Below are 25,172 nucleotides of genomic sequence, written 5' to 3'. Positions count from 1 at the left end.
AATGTTGCTTGCCAGCACAAGTGTCCTCGTAGTAGAATGAGCTCCCAAAATTGGCTACTGCCAGTGTCTGTGTTCCCAGGGTGGGCTCCACTTGCCTCATGCCTCTCTAGGAGGCTCTCTGGTGTCAGCATGTGGGTCTGACGCAGGCTTCTTTCAAATTACTGTTTCTTTCCCTGGGTCCCAGAGCATGTGAGATTTTGTGTGCACCCTTTAAAGTGGAATCTCTATTTCCCATAGCCCTTTGGTTCTCCTGAAAGTAAATCCCACTGGCCTTCAAAGGCAAATGTTTTGGGGACTCATCTTCTGGTGCAGGGCCCCTAGCCTGGGAGCCCAGTGTGGGGCTTGGACCCCGTGCTCTTTGGGGAGAATCTCTGCAATTTCAATTATTCTCCCATTTGTGGGTTGCCCACCCTGGGGGTGTGGGTCTTGACTATACCATATATCTGCCCCTCCTACCCATCTCATTGTGGTTCCTTTTTTATTTCTTTAGTTGTAGAAGATCTTTTCTCTAGTCTTCTGGTCTTTCTCATCAACAGTTTCTGTGTAAATAGTTTAACTTCGGTGTGCTGATAGGAGGAGGTGAGCACAAGGTCTTCCTACTGTGCCATCTTGGCCACACCCCCAACCTTTTCCACAAATATTTATTTATTTATGAAAGATGAATTATTTTGTGTATTTTTTAATTCTTCTATACTTCCAGTGTGATATTGAATAAGAGTGATGATTGTGTACATCTTTGATGTCTTGATCTTAAGGGAAAACCATTTAATGTTTAACTATTAACTATGATGTTAATTATAGGTTTTTTGTAGACTTTCCCATGTATTCCTAGTTTGTTGAGAATTTTTACTATGAATCTGTGTTGAATTTTGTCAAATTATTTTTACATGTCATTTGATATGATCATGTGGTTTTTCTTCTTTAGACTATTAATATGGTGTTTTACATTGATTAATTTCCAAACATTGAACCAGCCTTGTATTCCTGGGAAAAATCTCACTTGGTGTGGTGTATAGGCATACTTTGTCTTATTGTACTTCACAGCAGATAATTGCATTTTCTGTAAATTGAAGGTTTGTGGCAACGCTGCCTCAAGCAAGTATATTGGCGCTATTTTTCCAACAGCATTTGCTCACTCTGTGTCTTGGTGTCACTTTTTGGTAATTCTCATGGTATTTCAAACTTTTTCATTATTATTATATTTGTTACAGTGATCTGTGATCAGTGATCTTTGTTACTAGTGCAAAAAGATTACAAATAATGTAATGATGGTTAGCATTTTTTTAGCAATGAAGTATTTTTTTTCCCTCTCCCACCCACCTACCCCTGGCAACCACCAGTCTATTCTCTATATCCATGACTCTGTTTTTGTTTCTTAGGTAGGTTCATTGGTGTCGTATTTTAGATTCCACATATAAGTGATATCATATGGTATTTGTTTTTCTCTTTCTGACTTACTTTACTTCGTATGGTAATCTCTAGGTTCATCCATGTTGCTGCAAATGGCATTATTTTGTTCTGTTTTATGCCTGAGTAGTATTCCATTGTATATATGTACCACATCTTCTTTATCCATCTATCTGTCGATGGACGTTTAGGTTGTTTCCATGTCTTGGCTATTGTGAATAGTGCTGCTGTTAACATAGGGGTACATGTATCTTTTTGAATTATAGTTTTGTCTGGATAGATGTGCAGGAGTGGGATTGCTGGATCCTATGGTAATTCTATTTTTAGTTTTCTGAGAAAACCTCCATACTGTTTTCCACAGTGGCTGCACCAACTTACATTCCCACCAACAGTGTAGGAGGGTTCCCTTTTCTCCACACTCTCTCCAGCATTTGTTATCTGTAGACTTTTTAAAAAATTAATTAATTAATTTATTTATTTTTGGCTGTGTTGGGTCTTCGTTTCTGTGCGAGGGCTTTCTCTAGTTTCGGTGAGTGGGGGCCACTCTTCATCGCGGTGCATGGGCCTCTCACTGTTGCGGCCTCTCTTGTTGCGGAGCACAGGCTCCAGACACGCAGCCTCAGTAGTTGTGGCTCACGGGCCTAGTTGCTCTGCGGCATGTGGGATCTTCCCAGACCCGTGTCTCCTGCATTGGCAGGCGGATTCTCAACCACTGCACCACCAGGGAAGCCCTGTAGACTTTTTAATGATGCCATTCTGACTGGCATGAGGTGGTACCTCATTATAGCTTTGATTTGCATTTCTCTAATAATTAGCGATGTTGAGCATCTTTTCATGTGTCTATTGGCCATCTGTATATCTTCTTTGGAGAAATGTCTCTTTAAGTCTTCTGCCCATTTTTCGATTGGGTTGTTTGTTTCTTTATTGTTGTTGTATGAGCTGTTTGTATATTTTGGAAATTAAGCTCTCGTTGGTCACATCGTTTGCAATTATTTTTTCCATTTCTGTAGGTTGTCTTTTTGTTTTGTTTATGGTTTCCTTTGCTGTGCAAAAGCTTGTAAGTTTGATTAGGTTCCACTTATTTATTTTTGTTTTCATTTCTATTACCTTGGGAGACTGACCTAAGAAAAAGTTTGTATGATTTATGTCAGAGAATGTTTTGCCTATGATCTCTTATAGGAGTTTTGTGGTGTCATGTCTTATGTTTAAGTCTTTAAGCCATTTTGAGTTTATTTTTGAGTATGGTGAGAGGGTATATTCTAACTTCACTGATTTACATGCAGCTGTCCAACTTTCCCAACACCACTTGCTGAAGAGACTTTTCCCATTGTATATTCTTGCCTCCTTAGTCGAAGGTTAATTGACCATAGGTGTGTGGGTTTATTTAGCAATGAAGTATTTTTAAAAATCTTTATTTATTTATTTATTTTTGGTTGCATTGCATCTTCATTGCTGTGCACGGGCTTTCTCTAGTTGCAGCGAGTGGGGGCTACTCTTTGTTGTGGTGCACGGGCTTCTCATTGAGGTGGCTTCTCTTGTTGCAGAGCATGGGCTCTAGGTGTGCGGGTTTCTGTAGTTGTGGCACGTGGGCTCAGTAGTTGTGGCTTGTGAGCTCTAGAGCGCAGACCCAGTAGTTGTGGCATACGGGCTTAGTTTCTCCGTGGCATGTGGGATCTTCCCGGACCAGGGCTCGAACCCATGTCCCCTGCTTTGGCAGGTGGATTCTTAACCACTGCTCCACTAGGGAAGTCCCGAAGTATTTTTAAATTGAAGTATGTACATTGTTGTTTTTAGACATAATGCTATTGAACACTTAATAAACTAAGAATAGTGTAAACATAAATTTTATGTGCACAGAAAGTTCCTGTGCCTTGCTTTATTGTGATATTTGCTTTATTGCAGTATTCTGGAATGAACCCGCAATATCTCTGAGATATGCCCGTATTATTCTTTTTCTGTAATGTTGAATTTGTTTTGTTAATATTTTGTTGAGGATTTTTGTTTTTGTGTTCATGAGAGTTATTGACCTATAGTTTTCTTGGATTGTCTTTCACTGGTTTTGGAACCAGGCTAACGCTGGGCTCATAAAATGAGTTGGGAATCATTTCTTTCATTTCCATTTTCTGGAAGAGATTATATAGAATTAGTATTATTTCTTTTTTAAATGTTTGGTAGAATTCTCCAGAGAAATCATGTGGACCTAGAGACTGCTTTTTGGCAAGATTTTTAACTATGAATTTTATTTATTTTTGCTATAGAATTATTCAAGTTACTTGCTTTATCTTGGGTGATTTTGGTAGTTTGTGGTTTTTAAGGAATTAACCCATTTCATTAACTTTGTCGACTGTCTGTGCATAGAGTTGTTTGTAGCACTCCCTGCAATTATCTTTTGAATGTCTTTGGAGTCTGTAGTGCTACCCTTATTTTCATTCCTAATATTGGTGATTTATGTCTTCTCTCTTTTTTCTTTGTCAGTCTTGATAGAGTTTTATTACTTTATCAATCTTTTCAAATAACCAGCTTTCTATTTCATTGACTTTCTCTGTTGGTTTTTGATTTTCAGTCTCACTGATTTCTTCTCTTTATGTCCTTCCTTCTGTTTGCTTTGTGTGTATTTGCTCTTTTTCTAGGTTTTTAAGGTGGAAACTTAGATTGCTTTTTGAGACTTTTCTAATGTAAATGTTTAATGTTATAAATTTCCTCTAATCACCTCTTTAGCTGTAGCCCACAAATTTTGATATGTTGTATTTTCATTTTCATTTATTTTCTGATTTCTCTTGAGATTTATTCTTTGACCCTGGGGTTATTTATAAGTCTGTTATTTAATTTCTGTGTATTTGGAGATTTTGCTGTTATATTTCTGTTATTCATTTCTAGCTTAATTCCATTATGGTCAAAGAATATACTTTATTACTTAAATTTGTTATGGTTTGTTTTAGAAATCATGATATGGTATATCTGAGTGAATGCTCCATGTGCACTTGAAAAGAATATTTTCTCTGCTATTGTTAGGTGGAACATTCTATAAATGTCAATTAGGTACAGTTGATTGATGGTATTGTGAAAAATCTTTTGGTTTTGATTGATTTTTGTCCAGTTCTATTGTTTACTGAAAGATGGGTATTAAAATCTCTTACTTTGATTTTGTAATTGTCTGTTTCTCTCTAATTCTGTCAATGTTTGCCTTGTGTATTTTGAATTTTGGTTAAAGGTTTTACATTTATATATAACTATTATATCTTCCAGCTGAATTGACTCTTTGGTCATGATTAAATGCCTATCTTTATCTCTGATAATACTCTCTCATTTTGAAGTCTGTTTTAACTGATATTATTATAGCCATTAGTTTTCTTATGTTTATTGTTTATGTGGCATATCTTTGAGTCTTTATATTTGTAGATATTTGTATGTATCTATATAGGTAGCCTGATTATAATTGGGTCTTCCTATGTACTATTTCTATAGTTATCTTTTTTAAATCACAAATATGATCATGTTATATTGCTGTATCAAAACTTACAATAGCTCTACATTGCTTATAGATAAAATTCAAACTCTATAAGTGCAATTCATAGATTTTATAGTTTTTAATCTTTGGCCTCTTATGGGCAAGCCTTTAATAAAATTATTATAATCTCATGCTTGAGTAAACAAAATAAAAATTGAATTCATAAACTTATGCTCTGTTGGATAACAGGAGGAAGTAATAGAAATTAAGCACCCATAACTAAAGAGTTAATGGTTAGATTATAGTTTGTTTTGCTCAGTAGCTAGAGCTATGCTAACCAGTATGGTACCCACTGGCCAAATGTGTTATATTTAAATTAATTAAAATAAATCAAATTAAAAAGTCAGTTTCTCAGCTCCAGTAGCCCACATTTGAAGGACTAATAGCTACCATATTGGACAGGGTGGAAAATGTTCCTATTGTTGCAGAAAGTTTTGTTGTATAGGACTTGTCTAGAGCAGAGGTTGACAAAATTTTTATGTGAAAGGCCAATAGTAAGTTTTTAGGCTTTGTGGGCCATATGGTCTCTGCTGCAGCTATTCAACTTTGCTGTTACAGGGCAAGACAGGCATGGATAATATATAAACAACTAGGTTGGCTATATTATGGTAAAGAATTATTAAAAACAGGCAGTGGCTGGATTTGATCTGTGAGCTGTAGTTTGCTGACCCATGGTTGTCTAGAACATTGAATTAAATTCTTGACACCTCATTTAGAATGGTACGTTGACAAAGTGAGCCCATCCTGAAGGAATGAGGCAATATAAAACCATTCCATAGGAATATATAATAAAAAAAATTAGAAATTTTAGAATAGTTAAGAGAAAGGTTTAGGAGTGATGATAACTCTTCAAATATTTCTCAGCTATAATGTGAAAAGAGGAATTAGACTTCTTTGTGATTAAGGAACACAGAACAATGACCATTGCATGAAAGTTACAGGAAGAGCCTTTTAGTAAAATGTAAGTACAAACTGGGTTGATAGAATAGTGAGTTAAGTAATAAGTGCTAATAAATTAAAGTGATTTATGCATAAGGTGAGGTTTGAATTCAGTGACCTGTATGACTTTTTTTTTAAATAAAAAATTCCAGGGCTCTGCCCATTAAATCCTCAGTTATCATATTTAGTTTGGGAATTTACTTAATGACTTGTTTTCTCTTTTTAAAAAATTTTAGCCAAAGAGAAATTCATAATTCTCTTCACAACTCTATTTGAGCAGTTTATTTTGAATGTGTGTGTGCTTTGATTGTCATGATTTGTTTATGTCCTTAAATAGGCAGAAAACCAAAAGCTTTTAGATGAGAAGAAACAATTTGAGAAGATTGCTGAAGAATTAAAAGGAGCAGAACAAGAACTAACTGGGCTTCTCAAAACCAGAGAGGTTTGTTTAAAAAGGATACATTTTTTTCTTTCAAGTGTTTTGTTAGTAGGATACGGATTTACATTGTAGATTATGGTGTGGCTGTTAGATTTGTGCAAGATTGCTTCACAAAATTCCTCTGGAAGATGTGTTCCTGCTACATTTAGTATGCTGACAATTGATTTAAAGCACATTTAAAGAACCTGCATATTATAATGAGGAAGTGAAAGGTCAACATTTTAGATACCAATAGTACACATAATGCCATGGCTTATAACAATTACATTTCTTGATGTCTTGAGTATTTCTTAATTGATACATTTAAATTTTAGCCTTTATTAAGTTCTTAGCTTACAGTAGTTTTTATAGTGCTCATGTTATAATTTTAGAATGTCTTTTATTTTTGAAAGGTATGTTTTCAGTCTATTACAGTATTACATTGTAATTGTCTTTCTAATATAGTAAGAACAGCTTAGTTTTTCAAGTACAGCCTGATTTCATTAACTAATGCATTTCTTCTTAATAATGTGACATTTTAATTGAAATTAATTACTTGGTAGTATAAAATTGACAATAGTATTTTGTAATATGTAAATATAATTTTACTGGTTGAGCTTCAGAATATCAAGATGGAATTTACTTACAGTATTGCATTTGTCATTGCTCATTGTTTTAAAATTATAATGACTATGGCATTAAATCAATTTAAATTTTAAAAATTTGATATATTTTTGCCAAAGATATAACTTGCTTACATAGAGTGACCGTACTTTTTAAGTGAGAAAATTGTAAAAACATTTGCTGTGATAATACATGTTTATTTTCCAGAAAAAAGTACATGATTTGGAAATACAGTTAACTGCCATTGCAACAAGTGAACAGCATTATTCAGAACAGGTTAAAGAGCTGAAAACTGAGCTTGAAAATGAGAAGTATGTTTTCTTTTTTTTTTTTTAATTAATTAATTTATTTATGGCTGTGTTGGGTCTTCGTTTCTCTGTGAGGGCTTTCTCTAGTTGCGGCAAGTGGTGGCCACTCTTCATCACGGTGCGTGGGCCTCTCACTATCGTGGCCTCTCTTGTTGCGGAGCACAGGCTCCAGACTCGCAGGCTCAGTAATTGTGGCTCACGGGCCTAGTTGCTCCACGGCATGTGGGATCTTCCCAGACCAGGGCTCGAACCCGTGTCCCCTGCATTGGCAGGCAGACTCTCAACCACTGTGCCACCAGGGAAGCCCGAAAAGTATGTTTTCTATCTATAAAGTAGCTTATGTGTTCAATTCCTAAGCTTTCTGTAATACTGTAAAGTATTAACTACTTTCCAAAGTAGGTAATACTAAATTAGTAAATTATGTGTAATACTTTTTTGAATAGGCTTAAAGTTGTGTTTTATTTCTGATTAAAGATCAAAATAATGTGTCAGTTTCATTGTTAAAGGAAGTATATATTATTGACATAAGAAGAGTATATATCACAAACTTGAGAACTGCATGAGAAGAGCGATATGTTCTTTTCTTGGAGATTATTTAGTTCCTCATAAAAATAATCATTTGTAGTTGTAACTAGTTATTTTGATTGTTTTACTAAATTACTACATAAGTTTGTATTGATGAAATGACAAAATATAAATTCATTTCTCACATTGTCCAAACATAATATTTAGTTGTTTCACCTACTTAGTAAATTTAATTTCTAGAGAAAGTGGGAGGAAATGATTGTTGTGTTGTTACTCAGGGAGAACTAAACTGAAGTAGGCAATCTAGTGGTGAGCATGATTTTTGCTTTCTGGTTGCTTCTCAACTCTAGATTAAAATGGGAAATAAGTAATTTACTCAGCATCTTGTCACTTCTCTTTCAACTCCGATTCTCAGCTTTCTGGTACCTTTTCAACAGTACTTTTGTAGGGGCTCTGGGTAAAATTCATCTATTAACCAAAATTCCTTTAATGAATGAGCTGATTAATATAAATTTGTGTTATCCTTGGTATATTTGCTTTTTCAACTTTTCATTTTTTAATTAAAACTCTTTGATGAGTTTCCAGTATCAGTAAGTAGGAGATAATAGGTGATTCTGAAATTATTCCATAGAGCCACACACTCCCCTTCCCTCATTTAAAATTGATCCTGGCTGCAACCAGTAACAGCAGTAATCTCTCTTCCAATGTAGAATATTTGAGACCTTGTAAGAGCAGTTTAAGTGTTGTGCATGTGCACAAAGTTTTATTTATTTTAATAAAAATATTTTAGTTAAAAATAGTTAATGTCTCATGTACTATTAAATCACGAGAAATTTGAAACAGTTTCTAAGAGACAGTCTACTAGAAAGAAAATATTATATGAAAAAAATAAATACTTTTCAAAATTTGTGGAAAGATAAACAGGGAAGTGGTATGGAGACTATGCAAGGAAATATGTAACATCTTGAAAAACTTACTATAGAAAATTTTCAAATATATACAACGTTAAGAGGGAATATTGTAATGAACCAGCATATACCTATCACCCAGCTTCAAAAATTTTTAACTAATGGCCAATCCTCTTTCATTTGTAACCCCAGCCCTTCCTTTCTTTCCCCTAAGATTATTTTGGATAAAATTCCACATCATATAATTTTAAATGTAAATATTTTGGTATGACATGTTTTTTAAAAAACAGGCTTAAGAATGCTGAACTAACTGCAAGCTGCAAAAGGCTTTCACTGGAAAACAAAGAACTAGCACAAGAAACAAGGGATATGGCCCTAGAACTCAAGAAACAGCAAGAAGATATTAATGTGAGTAGAAAAAGAAAGTCCCAGTGACTTAGTTTTCTTACTGTAAAGTTAAGGGGTTAGAATAGATTACCTCTAAAGTTTCTTCCAGCTTTAAAAGTCTGATTATTTTAGATTATCTGATTATCTTTTTCTTCTAAATACTTTGTTTTAGAAGAAAAATATGCATATTGAGGTAGTAATAATATGCATACAATGATGAATAAAGTATCATTCCTCTTTAGTTTACGACTCAATAAAAAAATAAATGCTCAAATAACTTAAAATAGTATATCATATGTATTGTTTGGGGGACAAAGTGTTATCAGAGTTCACAGGATCACTTCTGCCTTGGGGAAAGAGAAAGAGAAGGCTTCAGAGAGAATACAGCATTGATTTTTGCCTTAAAAAAATGAATAATTATCAGTTCAGTCGGTAGCAATGAGTGGAAAAGCATTCCTTGAAGCCATAGCAATATGAACAAAGGACACAAGTCTCAAAGAATCACTGGGAAACAGCAAGTAAGACTTGTTTTTTTAGCTACTATATAGAGATTATTAGGGAAATAGAGTAAGGCTGGAAAACTAGTGTGGAACTGTATAAGTTAAATAACCCATTCTCTTGCTTTATATATAACTAAATAAATTTTAAGACAGATAAAGGTCTTGAATATTAATTTCAATTTTATTTTTGTTGAAACAAAATAATTAATATAAACCACACTGATTATTTCTTTAGAACAGCAAAAAGCAAGAAGAAAGGATGTTGAAACAAATAGAAAATCTGGAAGAGACAGAAACACAATTAAGGCAAGACTAGTGCATTGGCCTTTTTTGACTGGCCCAAAATAGTATTTCTTTTCTATTAACTTGTTGTAGTTAATTTAGATTAATCTTATGTTGAATATAGTATAAAATAAAAAATTAGACTTAAATCATTGCTTTGGAATCCTGCTTAAAAATAAAATTGTAATAACGTCTATTTTATACTTAGTTTGAAATAGTGATATTAGATGTAGAAATTAATTTTAAAGTATCATAAACTTTCTAACATTTAATATTTATTTAAGAAAGTATACTAGTCCTATGCCAGAAAATTTAGAAGAGATATTTTAAAAATTTAATATTACTTTAAGCATTATCTGTGTTTCTAGTTGTTTTCACAATCATCTATTTTAATGTTTGTATGCCAGTCAGTCAAGTGGATATAACAATATTTTAATTTGGATATTTACATTTTCCAGTTTTTCACTATCATAAAGAATACTGCAGTAAACATTTTGGGACATACAGATTTTTTTCTTATAGGATAAATTTCCAGTGTGAATTTATTGAGTCATAGGAATAATTATTTCAATTACTTTTTATAGACCAGTGGTTTCTAATAGGTTTTATTGGTTGTAAACCATGCAATACAACCAATATTTTATGAAAACGCTGGTTCCAAATGTTTTAATTACTTTTGGGTATTATCATTAACTTACTTGATAATATAACAGGTAGAAACAACTCATAGTTCTTATGACTTATAATTTTCATGTTTTTGGTAAGCTTTGGAATTTTTCGTGTGTGTTTGCTAGAGTTTCTTCTCTGTAAATTGCTTATACCTGTTGCCCACTAATATTTTGATATCTTGATTATTTTCTTACTCATTTATTTAAGCTTTAAAAAACATATTAATCCTTTATGTTATTTTATTTAAAGCACATATTTTCCCTAACCTGTTGTTTTCCTTTCACTTTGGGTAATTTTTTTGTTATACAGAAGTTTTTAAAAAAAATTTTGTATTAAATCTAATTCTTTCCTTTTGAAATTTTTTCCCATTGCTTTTTTTTTTCACACACACACACACACTGTATTTATTTTTACAAGAGATAAATAGACTGACACCAAGCATTGTACATGGATGACCACAACAAAAGCAACAATGATTGCAATGACCAAACATTCCCATTGCTTTTATACTTACAAATCTTTTTCCTGCCTGCAATCAAATATTAATATTTTCTTTAGTTACTTTAAAAATTGATATATTTAAAAATCAATATATTGATATTTGGTTTATCTTTCTCTTTTTCAAATAATGAAAAACATTTCAAGGTATCAATTTACTTTCTAACACTACTGGAGATCTGTGACCTGGTTTTTGATATGCAGTGTTTTCATGTTTATATTTTCTAAATAATCTGTTTTTGTATTTTAAGTTTCCTTTTAATCCATTAGTAATTTAGACGATTTGTAAATATTTGGGGGCTCTTGTTTGTACTTACATTCTGATGTATTAAGTTTTGATTTGTTTGATTAAAGAATGTGGTCATTAAAACTTAGCTATTGTAAATTATTTGATATTTCCTTAGACCTAATATATCTCCCTCATAGGACTGTCTGGGGATTACATGAGGAAATGTGAATAAAGTGCTGAGCACAGTGCCTGGCACTTAACTGTTACTATTTTCCATATTTGGAAAGTCATCTTTTACTATGCTTCTAAAGATTACTTATATCCTTTATGCTTACTTTTCTTCTTCAGAAGTAACTGTTATTTATAGATTAAATCTGTGATTAAGCTGCTGTACATTTTGGGGATAAAAAGTGAAGATAATTTTTAGGGAAAGGCTGCTTTTAATTTAAGAGAATTCAAGTTGTTTGGAAAATATCTTTTTGTACATCTACCTACTCTATGGACTTACAGAACTGTAAATAAAAATATATTTAGGAAAAGTAAGAATATGCCAATTAAAAATTTTAAACTCAGTTGAAGAGTAAACACCCTAGATTCAGTTTTTACAAGGCCAAGTTATTCCCCGTGATTGAATACTATTCCATGCATTTACATTAGACCCAGTAATATATCAGTTGTAGTAACAAGAGAGTCTACAATTAGAAATAGCTTTAAATATCCTTCTGAGACAAAATACCATTGTTTTCATATGCAACAGACAGATTTTAAATTGAAAAAAATTTGAAAGGATAATACATGCATGTGGTGTAAAAATCAAAAGGACAAAGGGACATGGGGAAAGAAAACTGTTTTGCTTGGCTTTTGTCTTCCCAATACCCAGTTTCCCTCCCCAGAGGTATCATGGTTTCTTGTGTATGTTTCCAGAGATACTCTGTACGTATATAAGGATACAAGTATATGCAAATATCTCAGTCATGTAGTTCTTCTTTAAAATCACTGGTATGTATGTCCCTAATTTATCTGTACAACATTATGACTATGTCTTAGAATGATGACTAATTTATGACTAAGAAAACAGTAAAGTGAAATCTTGACTTAAATAAGAAATAAGTTTTCCTATCTAGGAGTTTCTTTTTTTATGGAAAAATGTCTATAAAGATCTAAGTAATTTCAAAATAAATGTATAAATTAATTTAAATGTAGAAGTGTGCTTATTGACATTAATGCATGAAAAATTATCAAACAAAATGAAAATATAAACCAACAAAAAATTAAATAGTCAACCATTTTAGAAATTCCAGAAAGGGAATAAAATGAAAATATAGATTTTATTACAATGTCACTCTTCCATTTCTTTAAGGAATGAACTGGAATCTGTGAAAGAAGAACTAAAACAGAAAGGAGATGAAGTTAAATGTAAATTGGACAAGAGTGAAGAAAATGTATGTTGTATTTAATAAAAGGTTCTATCACAAAATTTTAAATCATAAAAGCAATACATGTCAAAAAAAGTATACTATTGTATAAATAATTAGTGGGCCAAGGGCTGTTGTAGGCTATTGACCTTAAAAATATGGGCCACGTTGGGTTATTTTGCTTATGTGGTTTATATCTAGAAGAAATAGTGGCATGATTCTAAATTTCTTTAAATAGTGAGCATTTATAAATGTTGATTTATATTTTAGGCTAAATAAAAGGCTCATGCTTTATTAATATGAAATATACTGATAAATTGATTAGTAAATTTGTGTTGTGCATTGGTGGAAATGATTTCAAAGAGTTGGGATAGGAAGAAGGCTTTTAGGGAAGATTATCACAAAAGTGAAATAGTATAAAGTATGTGATGTGATTATAGTATATAAAGTACATAGAGGGAGAAAAGGGTGCCAAAATAGATTGTGCTGATCAACCTAGATTGTGAAAGCCTTGACTGTGTTTTTTCATTCATTCCACAAATATTATTGACTACCTACGATGTGCCAGGCACTGTTCTGGGTGCTAAGTTTGGTTTTAATTTGTTTTGGTGGACAATAGTGATCTAATTAAGTTTTTTTATTAGACAAGTAACATTTTTAATTTTTAAGAATGGAATAGGGAGAGGTGAAAGGCACTGGAATAAGTTGGAAGGCTATAAAAAATAGTCTTGAAAGCTCTGAAAAAAATCTTAGAGAGGACTCTGGCCTAGTTTAACTCACTTATACCTGAGCCATTCATTGCAATTAGGGGATAGAGTAATCTGTCTAAGCCTGAGCTGCATTGCCATCCTTGGAGACATATCAGTCTCCATCAAGCTTTATGAACTAAGCAGGATTACTGTGAAATTTACACTGAAAGAGTCTTTGCAGGAAAGGATGCTGGCCAGACCAAAACATAGGTCTTCTATGTAATTGCTGTTGGAGCCCATGGAAAGGGCATCTATCTAAACTTGAGTCAGGACAAGCTTCCTGGAAGAAGCAACATTCATTTTGAAACCTCTGATTAATAGGAATTAGTGGAAGGCAGAGGTGTGGACACAAGTATATCAGGGAGAAGAAGAGTCTTCCAAGTTACAAACACACACACACACACACACACACACACACACACACACCCACATTGTATATGAAGTATGAGAGAGCCCATCATATTTAAGCAACTAGACAAAGTTTATCTTGGCTGAAAGGTGGAGTTTAAGATAGTGGTGAGAGTGGAGAGAGGAGGGAAAGATGAGAGATGAGGAGATGAGAGTGGACAGATGAAGATGGGGAAAAATGAGGGTGGGGAAAAATGAGGGTGGCGAAAAATGAGGGTAGATCATTTAAGGCCACATAGCTATATTTAGGAGTTTGAGGTTATTGAAGAGTTTTCACCTGAGAAGTGTCATAATTTTATTTATACGTTGGAGAGTTTTAAGACTATTGGAATAGTCTGAGGCTGAGATGAACTATATTTTTAAGGGCTTGCAATGAGCCAGGAACATTCTAGATTATGTGTGTTATCTTAAACTGGAAGTCATTTTTGTCCTCATTTTATGAATTAGGAAGTCGGGCCTTCAAAGGGTAAAAACTTGAAAAGCTACCTGACTAAGAAGTGGTAGAGCTGCCTCTCTAACATTCTTTAGACTATATCACATTTTTCTCTCAAAAAGCTATTTTTTCTTTCAGTTTCATATTTATTAGTTAAATTCAACCCGAAAAAAATGAATTTAATCTCCTAAAGACTTGGTATGTAATTCACTACTTTAAAATTTGTATCAGAGGCTGCTTCAAAACACTAATTTTAAAAGTTGGTGTAGGGAAGAACATGAATTTGATGTTTAATGTAAAATAAAAATCTTCCACTAAGAACTTAAATTTATTTTACCAAAGTAGAAAATATTAATGATGAGTTAAGGAAAAAAAAAACAAAATGCAAGACAAATTGATAGCATGTTTCAGCTTTCCATGGTTGGATTTCAGTTTACCTACTGAAACAGTTTCCTGGAAAGAATTCAAATTGCAAATATTTCTTGGATATTTTGCCTGACATTGAAATTCATTACACTCTTCTTTTATCCCAATCCACTACGTTAGTTCAGACATTTATTATTTCATACGTAGTTTATCTGAGCCTTTGTTTTCTCATCTCTAAAGTGGGGATAATAATACCTACTTTTCTATATCATTGGATTGTTACAAAGTTCAGTTTAACAAATGTTTGTGAAAGACATATTTAACAGATTATAAACATTTATATATAGTTTTAAAAAATTCAGTATAAACTGGGAAAGCTAATAAAATATTGTAAAGTGATACTACGCTAAGATAAGAATAATGAACATTGACATATAGACACAAAAAGAATTTCTTTTTTAAAAAAGGTTACTGAACTAAACTGGGAGAGCTGATAACTGTTTTTGTAGAAATATAAGACTAAGCTTTATAATTCCATGTCTAAAAGATACTCATAAAATAGAAATTCTGTTAACATTTTTTAAAAATCTGATGTCAAATAATGTTTTTTAGGCTCGAAGCATTGAATGTGAAGTCGTAAAAAAAGATAAACAAATGAAGATATTAGAAAACAAGGTATTATCAAATGTGAAAAATATTTAGGAATAGAGACTTTGTAACAAAATATGTATGGCTAGATTCTTTAGGGCCAACCTTTACATTGTCCTGTACAAAGAAATCTCAATTCCACTTTGAAGGCTTTCAGGAATAGTATAGGATTTTTTTTTTTAACATCTTTATTGGAGTATAATTGCTTTACAATGGTGTGTTAGTTTCTGCTTTACAACAAAGTGAATCAGCTATACATATACATATATCCCCATATCTCCTCCCTCTTGTGTCTCCCTCCCACCCTCCCTATCCCACCCCTCTAGGTGGTCACAAAGCACTGAGCTGATTGCCCTGTGCTATGCGGCTGCTTCCTACTAGCTATCTATTTTACATTTGGTAGTATATATAAGTTCATGCCACTCTCTCACTTTGTCCCAGCTTACCCTTCCCCCTCCCAGAGGAATAGTATAGGATTTTTACTGCAGATTTCTTTGAAGAGGCTCTGGCATTAGTAGTTTTTGCATAATGCTTCAAAGAGCAAAGCTTCATTAAACTGCTCTTTAGCTATCTCTTCCCTTTCCCCAAATTTCATTCTCTCATCAGCTGCATTTGTTGTGGATATCTTTAGAGTGGCAAGATGCTTTTAAAAATCATTCTTAGATATCTCTCCAATTCTTATAATCAAGGGAGCTGCAGAAAAATTTCTGCTTTCTTTATGTGAAATGTTTTTACTGCCTGGCTGGCAATACCAATTCACTTTTCCCTTCTCTGCCCTTCACCACACACTTGTCTTAAACTTGACCTTCTGTATAGTGAGTCAGTGAGTAGTCCCTTGGAAAGCATAGTTCACTTTCTGAAACTCTGACCTCTAATAATTAACACTATTTTCTTCTACCTAGAATTCTGGTGAATAAAATTCTTTGATTTTTTGTACATGGATTATTTGACTTAAAAATAACTGTAATAGTTTAAAATCTTTTCAAGAATTTCTGGGTATTCCATCAAATATATTAATTAGTCCTAAATTTGGATATTATTTAAATTTAAAAGGATTGAAAACTTAAGTTACTTTAATTTTCATTAGTTTATTCAGAAATAAGGGACAGTGAGATGGGCCAGTCAAAATGACAAAGTTGATAGATCTGATGTCATTATCCTTTTAGTAAAATATACATATTTTTTTGAACTGTCATAATTACAGTTATAAAGATGGTTTTTATAATATGTAGTAATGTCAGTTATAAAGATAGTTTTTTAGGAAAAGCTGAGTAGCAGAAAAATATGATCATCAATATTAACTCTCAAGGGAATAAGTTTTGATGGTCTGAAGAACGGAGAAATACATAAAACATGTGCTTTTTTGGGCAAAGTTAATGATCTGGTGATACTTCAAACTGATATTTTAAAAATTTGTTCGGCATTCATGTGGTAAGGCCAATAAGTAACCTATTTTCCTGTCTATTGAGTTTTAAATTTTAATTACATTTTTCATTACTGAAGTTTTAATTAGTTCTTTTTAAAATCTGCTCAATTGTCTTTTATGGTCTCTCATTTCTTTTTCATAGTTTCAAGTCTTTAATTTTAAAAAATATTTAATATATTGTAATATGATATTCTTTGTCTGATAATATCAATATCTGAAGTCTTTTTCAGGTCTGATTTTGCTCTTTGTTCTTTCTGCTGACTTTTTATTCTTTGAGCCTTATTTATGTTTTTTGATTCCTTGGTTTTTTATCTGTGGTAGTTCTTTGAGGCTTGTGTTGAAATTGGTGTCCTCCCAGAAAGATTTTCTTGGGGACACTACTAACGAGGAGCCCATTTTAAAGTAAATTCTCCAACTGAAGTTTTTTGAGATATAGAGATAGCATGAATCTAGCTATAAATGACCACCCCGCTCCCCTCCCCAATATAAGGCCACTTCATGGCTACAAATTTTCAGGACAGTTTTCATACCATTCACTCAGTGCCAAGATCAAGACAGACAGGTTTCCTTACTGTACCCTTCTGTGTGGCAGATTTATTTCTTGTTTATGCTTTCACTGAGTAGGTAGTCCTTTGGGTTTGTGACTCTGTACAGGGTTCTCTTATTGGATTCTCTACCTTTAGTGAGCCCTGAGTTTTATCTCCTATCTCTTTTACCCTAGGTAGGTTCAGCAGATACCCGTAGGCCAAATGCTGGCTTTGATGCTAGCCCCAAACCTACTGTTACTACACTTTAAAGTTGTAATTTCAAGTAGGCAGATTCCTTATGTTTTAGACATTTACTTTTAAATTATTTTTATCGGGAAAGTTGTTCAGAGTATCTAGGTGATTTTTCTGTCAAAAATGGAAGTCTTTGATTTTTTTAATAAATAAAAATTATATACACAGAGAGTTTCACCTAATATATTTATACCTGCCAATTGGCATGATAATCAATAAAATGTTTCTCACTTTTCTATGGCTTTTCTTCCTCAGTTTCCTTTTGAGTTTTCTGAAATAGACCATTGAGGGGGATGGTGCACATTAAAACTTAGATAAATCACTTGCAAACCTCAGTATCATACCTTATTCAGTTTCAGAATAGTTGCTGACTATGACTACATATGACTGTTTCAAGAAAAATATTTAACACAGCATTTTGTGCTAATGGTGGATATTAAAATTTTTTTCCGTTGGATTTTCTTTCTACTTTGATGGAAATTAGAACAGCTTATATATCTGTGATGTTTTAGGACCCTTTAGAAATCTGTGCTGCTTTTATGGTACTCCATATATTTCTTGGGCTAGTACCTCTTAATCCAATTCTACATGTGTAGTCAGGTGAAATAGTCCCTCAAAGTGAGATATTACAAAAAATGATTTAGATGGTATTTCTGTAAGAGGAATTAGAATGTATTTAGGAGGAGATAGAGTATTATAAGTAAAAGAGATCTCATAAATGATAAATGGGGAATAATGAATAAGAAAGAAGACAAATTATAGTTAATCCTCTGGCTGGCTTTCCAAAATCCAAGTGATTATATAATTCAGCCCTCTGTATGGGATTGAGTAAAAGGTACTTTTCCCTTAAAGTAATTGAAGTCATGTGTTCTTTAAGTAGATTAAGACATTTTAAGAATTTCAAACTTGTGCTGAGGTAATCTATTGAAATTTGTACTTGTTCACATAATTTTTGACATTAATGGAATTATTTAACGACATGATTTTTGAAGTGATCTCTATGCTAATATTTTTGTTAGTTTGAAATTATTTATTTTGACTGGAATATTGAATAAAATATTTTAAATTTCTCTTGATTTTTTAGTGTAACAATTTAAGGAAACAAGTTGAAAATAAAAGTAAGTTTATTGAAGAACTCCAGCAGGAGGTATGTACTGATTCTCAAAATAAAACTATTAAAAAAAAAAAACCTATGTTTTCACTACAGTTTTAGAGAATAATGCTTTCGTTTCTTTACTTTAGTAATTTTAGTCTAAGTCAGTGACAGTGCAAGTTTGAATTACTTTGATATTAAACATAATTCTTTATTTTTAACTTTTAACAGAATAAGGCCTTAAAAAAAAAAAGTACAGCAGAAAGCAAGCAACTGAATGTTTATGAGATAAAGGTATTTGGAATCCTTATTTTTGTTTTAAAAATACTAGCGCATAGATGAGAATTTAGGAATTTTAAGCCCTTTATTTATATTGTAGCAATTATTTTTAATCATTATCTTTTGAGATTGTGGGGATCAATCCTTTTAATTGTAGTAGAGTGCACATCTTTGGTTTATCTATGTTAAAATCATCTAAGCAGCTTAGAATATATGTACATGTGTGTATATATATGTCTTCATATTCCTTACCCATACATTGAAAATTGAGCTTGAGTAGGTTTGGGGTGGAGCCTTGGAATTGTTAGTCTGGATAAAAAAGTCAAGGCCACACTATATGCTCCCTGCAAGAGACACACTTTATTTAATATAAAGATAAAAGGAAGTTGAAGTAAAAATATGGAAAAAGATATATCATATACCATACAAACAGTAAGCATAGAAAAGCTGGAATGACAATATTTATAACACATAAAATAGATTGAAATACAAGGAGTATTATCAGAGATCCTAAGGAGCATTTGATAATGATAAAGGTATCAGTTCATCAGGAAGATATAACAGTCATGAATGTATTTGTTCTTAATAGCAGAGCTTCAATATACATGAAGCAAAAACTTAAAAAACTAAAATGAGAAATAGATAATTTCATTATTGTATTTGTGGGTTGTAATAGCCCTCTTTCAGCAATTGATGCAACTAGAAGAAAATTGGTAAGAATATACAAAATTTGAACAACATTATTAACTACCTTGACTTAATTGACATTTGTAAAACATTATAGCTACAACTGTAAATTCTTTTGAAGTGCACTTAGGTTGTTTACCAAGATAGACCATATGCTGGGCCATACATTTAAAAATATTAAAGTCTTAGAGAGTATATTCTCTCACTACAACAGAATTCAATTACAAATAAGTAACCATAGGATATCTGGAAAAGCCTAAATATTTGGAAATTAAGCATTATACTAGTAAATAACTCATGGGCCAAAGAAGAAATCACAAGGAAAATTAGAAATTATTTTAAACTGAATGATCATAAAAATACAATATGCCAAAATTTGTGGGATGCAACTAAAGCAGTTCTTGTAGGGAAATTTATAAATAATGTTTATTTTAGAAAAGGAGAAATAACCTAGGTTTTCATCCAGATACTGAAAAGAGGTGAGCAAATGAAACCCATAGAAAGTAGACTAAAGGAAATAATAAAAATGAAAAGAGAGATCAAAGAAATAAGAGAGACAAAGACAAAAATTAATGAAATCAGAAGTTGATTCTTTGAAAATATTAATAAGATTGATAAGCCCCTAGCAGGGTTGATTACAAAAGGAGAGAGAGTAAAATTCACTGAAGGCAGGAATAAAATAGGACATTACCATATAGATACTGTAAATATTAAAAGGATAACAAAGGAATGTCATGGACAATATTATATCAATAAATTTGAAACTTAGATGAAATGGGCAAATTTCTTTTTTAAAAAATTTAATCAAATTTAACTTTTTTGTACAGCAGGTTCTTATTAGTTATCGATTTTATACATATTAGTGTATATATGTATCTCCCAATTCTTCCCACCGCCACCACCACCCCCACCCCCGCTTTTCCCCCTTGCTGTCCATACGTTTGTTCTCTACATCTGTGTCTCTGTTTCAGCCTTGCAAACCAGTTCATCTGTACCATTTTTTCTAGATTCCACATATATGCGTTAATATGTGATATTTGTTTTTCTCTTTCTGACTTACTTCACTCTGTATGACAGTCTTTAGGTCCATCCACATATTTGCAAATGACCCAATTTCTTTCCTTTTTATGGCCGAGTAATATTCCATTGTATATATGGGCAAATTTCTTGGAAAACCTAACTTCCTAAAAACTTACACAAGATGAAACAGTACATCTGAAGAGCCATATATCAGGGAAATTGAATTTGTCATCAAAAATCTCCTAGAGAAGAGATATACCATGTTCTTGGATTGGAAGAATCAATATTGTGAAAATGACTATGCTACCCAAAGCAATCTACAGATTCAGTGCAATCCCTATCAAACTACCAATGGCATTTTTCACAGAACTAGAAGAAAAAAATCTTAAAATTTTTATGGAGACACAAAAGACCCTGAATAACCAAAGCAATCTTGAGAAAGAAAAATGGAGCTGGAGGAATCAGACTCCCTGACTTCAGACTATACTACAAAGCTACAGTAATCAAGACAATATAGTACTGGCACAAAAACAGAAATATAGATCAATGGAACAGGATAGAAATCCCAGAGATAAACCCATGCACCTATGGTCAACTAATCTATGACAAAGGAGGCAAGGATATACAATGGAGAAAAGACAGTCTCTTCAATAAGTGGTGCTGGGAAAGCTGGACAGCTACATGTAAAAGAATGAAATTAGAACACTCCCTAACACCATACACAAAAATAAACTCAAAATGGATTAAAGACCTAAATGTAAGACTGGACACTGTAAAACTCTTAGAGGAAAACATAGGCAGAACACTCTATGACATAAATACAGCAAGATCTTTTCTGACCCCCCTCCTAGAGTAATGGAAATAAAAACAAAAATAAACAAATGGGACCTAATGAAACTTAAAAGCTTTTGCACAGCAAAGGAAACTATAAACAAGACAAAGAGACAGCCCTCAGAATGGGAGAAAATATTTGCAAACGAATCAACAGACAAAGGATTAATCTCCAAAATATATAAAGAGTTCATGCAGCTCAATATCAAAAAAACAAACAACCCAATCAAAAAATGGGCAGAAGATCTAAATAGACATTTCTCCAAAGAAGACATACAGATGGCCAAAAGCACATGAAAAGATGCTCAACATCACTAATTATTAGAGAAATGCAAATCAAACCTACCATGAGGTATCACCTCACACCAGTCAGAATGGCCATCATCAAAAAAATCTACAAACAAATGCTGGAGAAGGTGTGGAGAAAAGGGAACCCTCTTACACTGTTGGTTGGAATGTAAATTGATACAGCCACTATGGAGAACAGTATGGAAGTTCCTAAAAAAACTAAAAAGAGAATTACCATATGACCCAGCAATCCCACTACTGGGCATATACCCAGAGAAAACCATAATTCAGAAAGACACATACACCCCAGTGTTCATTGCAGCACTATTTACAATAGCCAGGTCATGGAAGCAACCTAAATGCCCATTGACAGACGACTGGATAAAGAAGATGTGGTATATATATACAATGGAATATTACTTATCCATAAAAAGGAACGAAATTGGGTCATTTGTAGAGATGTGGTTGGACCTAAAGACTGTCATACAGAGTGAAGCAAGTCAGAAAGAGAAAAACAAATATCATATATTAATGCATATTTGTGGAATCCAGAAAAATGGTACAAATGAACCGGTTTGCAGGGCAGAAATAGAGACACAGATGTAGAGAACAAACGTATGGACACCAAGGGGGCAAGTGTGGGGGGGTGGTGTGGTGGGACAAATTGAGAGATTGGGATTGACATGTATACACCAGTATGTATAAAATAGATAACTAATAAGAACCTGCTGTATAAAAAAAATTAAATAAAATTCAAAAAATCTCCTAGAGAAAATCCTGATCTGGACGTTCTCAGGTGAATTCTAACACACACTTCAGGAAGAAATAATGCCAGTGTTCTACAAATTCTTTCAAAAAATAGAAGAGGGGAAACAATTCTCAACTAGTTTTTTGATACAAAATCCTGATAAAGATATTACAAGAAAAAAAAATTACAGACCAGTATCCTTTATAGAGACATAAAACCCTTAACAAAATATGAGTAAATATAATCTAGCAATATATTAAAACTATATTACATTGAATAAGTGGGGGTTTTAGAAATGTAAGTTTGGTTTAAAATTTGAAACTATCAGTGTAATTTACTGTATCAAGTGATTAAATAGAAAAATATAATCAGCTCAATGATTGCAGAAAAACATTTGACAAAATTCAGCACTCATTCTTGATAAAAAATTTTCAACAAAACTAGGCATAAAAGGAGACTTTATCAGTCTAATACAGAATACCTACAAAATACCTAGAGCTAGCATCATACTTAATGATGAAAGACTGAATACTTTCTCTTTAATATCAAGAACAGTGTCTGCTCTTATTACCCCATTCAACATTGTATTGGAGGTTCTAGCTAGTACATTAAGGCAAGCAAAAGGAATAAAGTTATATAGATTGTAAAACAATATGTAAAACTGTTTCTTCTTAAGCGATGTGATGGTCTACACTGAAAATTCTAAGGTTTCTACAAAGTCACTAGTGTACTAGTGACTTAAGCTAAGTGAACTAGCACTATTCATAAAAATATAATAAATTAGACTTCATCAAAATCTGAAAGATCTGCATATCAAAATGCATCATTAAGAAAATAGGCAAAGTACAAAGAAGGCGAAAATACTGACAAAAATATTTGTTTGACAAATAACATATATCCAGAATATATAAAAAACTCTTAAAACTCAACACTAAAAGACAAATATTCCAATTCAAAATTGGCAAAAGACAACTACAAACAACCTGGATTGGAAATGGGCAAAGGACTTGAGTAAATATTTCTCCACAGAAGATGTATAAATGGTATATAGGTACATGAAAAGATCTTCAACATCACTAATCATTAAGAAAATGCAAATCAAAACCACAATGAGATGCCACCTCACATCCATTAGGATGGGTACTATTAAAAAAAAACATAACAAATGTTTGTGAAATTGTAGAGAAATTGGAATCCTTGTACACTGTTGGTGGGATGTCAAATGGTGCCATTGCTATGGAAAGCAGTCTGGTGGTTACTCAAAAATTAAAAATTGAATTAACATATGATCTGGTAATTCCACCTCTGTGTATATACCTAAAGAATTGAAAGTAAGGTCTGAAAGAAATACGTATACACCCGTGTTTTTAGCAGCATTATTCACAATAGCTGAAAGGTAGAAGCAACTCAACGTTCATTGACTAATGAGTAGGCAATATGTGACATATACATACAATGAAATTTTACCCAGCCTTAAGAAAGAAGGAGATTCTGATATATGCTACAGCATGAATAAACCTTGGGGACATAAGCTAAATGAAAGAAGCCAGTCACAAAAAGACAAATATTATTCTACTTATGTGAGGTACCTAGAGTTGTCAAATTTATGGGCTAGAGAGTGGTGGTTGCCAGGGGCTGTGGGAGGGGGGTAGTGGGGAATTATTTAATGGGTATAGAGTTTCAGTTTTATGAGATAAAGAGTTCTGGGGATTGGTTGCATAACCATGTGAATGAACTGTATGGTTTAAAAAGGTTAAGATGGTAAATTTTATGTTATGGGTATTTTACCATAATAAAAATTAAAAAGTGGGCAAAAGACTTGAATAGACACTTCACAAAGGAAATATACTAATGACTGATTAGCTCATGAAGAAATATTTAACACTATTAGTTACAGAAATAAAAATAAAATCACAATGGGATATCACTACACCCCTAAGCAGGACTAGCCACATAATATGTAAGGCTCAGTGCAAAATGAAAAGGTGGGGCACCTAGTTCAAATATTCTTAAAAAATTCAAAATAGGCTGGAAACTAATCAGAGAGCACTGTATGACTACACAGGTCTCACACCTATGAAAGTGGGCCCTACCTACAAGAATGGTTGAAATTTTATTGATTCATCTGTTGATGGACATTTAGGTTGCTTCTATATCTTGACTATTGTAAATAATGCTACAAGGAACATAGGGGTACATATATATTTTGAATTAGTGTTTTTGTTTTCCTTAGAAAAACACCCAGAAATGGAATTGCTGCATCATAGGGTAGTGTTCTTTTTTAATTTTCTGAGGAACTTCCATACTGTTTTCCATAGTGACTGTACCAATTTATATTTCTACTGACAGTGCATGAGGGTTCCCTTTTCTCCACATCCTCATCAATGCTTGTTATTTGTTGTCTTTGAGGATAGTCTTTCTGACAGGTGTGAGGTAATATCTCATTGTGGTTTAAAAAATTTTTATTGGAGTATAGTTGATTAACAATGTGTTAGTTTCATGTGTACAGCAAAGTGAGTCAGAAATATATGTATATATAGCGTACTGTATTGTGTATATATATATATACACACACACATATATATATATATATAATGGTTGTACCAATTTACATTTTACCAATTTACATTCCAAACAACGTTCCCTTTTCTCCACATCCTCTTCAGCATTTGTTTATTGTTTGTAGATTTTTTTGAGGATGGCCATTCTGACAGGTGTGAGGTGATACCTCATGGTAGTTTTGATTTGCATTTCTCTAGTAATAAGTGATGTTGAGCATCTTTTCATGTGCTTTTGGCCA

The 25,172-nt window shown here is 32.7% G+C and overlaps 1 protein-coding gene across 1 annotated transcript in view; it reads left to right on the top strand.

Annotated features, from left to right (window-relative positions):
* The window catches only part of SYCP1 (synaptonemal complex protein 1), a 174,649-nt gene that overhangs the window by 86,208 nt on the left and 63,269 nt on the right, over positions 1-25,172 (top strand). The window contains exons 17-24 of the mRNA XM_082368987.1: positions 6,192-6,296; positions 7,104-7,207; positions 8,928-9,045; positions 9,760-9,830; positions 12,563-12,644; positions 15,186-15,248; positions 18,511-18,573; positions 18,751-18,813. Of these exons, the coding sequence (XP_082225113.1) occupies positions 6,192-6,296; positions 7,104-7,207; positions 8,928-9,045; positions 9,760-9,830; positions 12,563-12,644; positions 15,186-15,248; positions 18,511-18,573; positions 18,751-18,813 (669 nt within the window). The remainder of the gene's footprint in view (positions 1-6,191; positions 6,297-7,103; positions 7,208-8,927; positions 9,046-9,759; positions 9,831-12,562; positions 12,645-15,185; positions 15,249-18,510; positions 18,574-18,750; positions 18,814-25,172) is intronic.

Source organism: Balaenoptera borealis (assembly GCF_965194805.1).
Source record: "Balaenoptera borealis genome assembly, chromosome: 1".
In the NCBI taxonomy this organism is placed as follows: Eukaryota; Metazoa; Chordata; class Mammalia; order Artiodactyla; family Balaenopteridae; genus Balaenoptera; species Balaenoptera borealis.
This window is presented reverse-complemented; position numbering and strand designations above follow the sequence as displayed.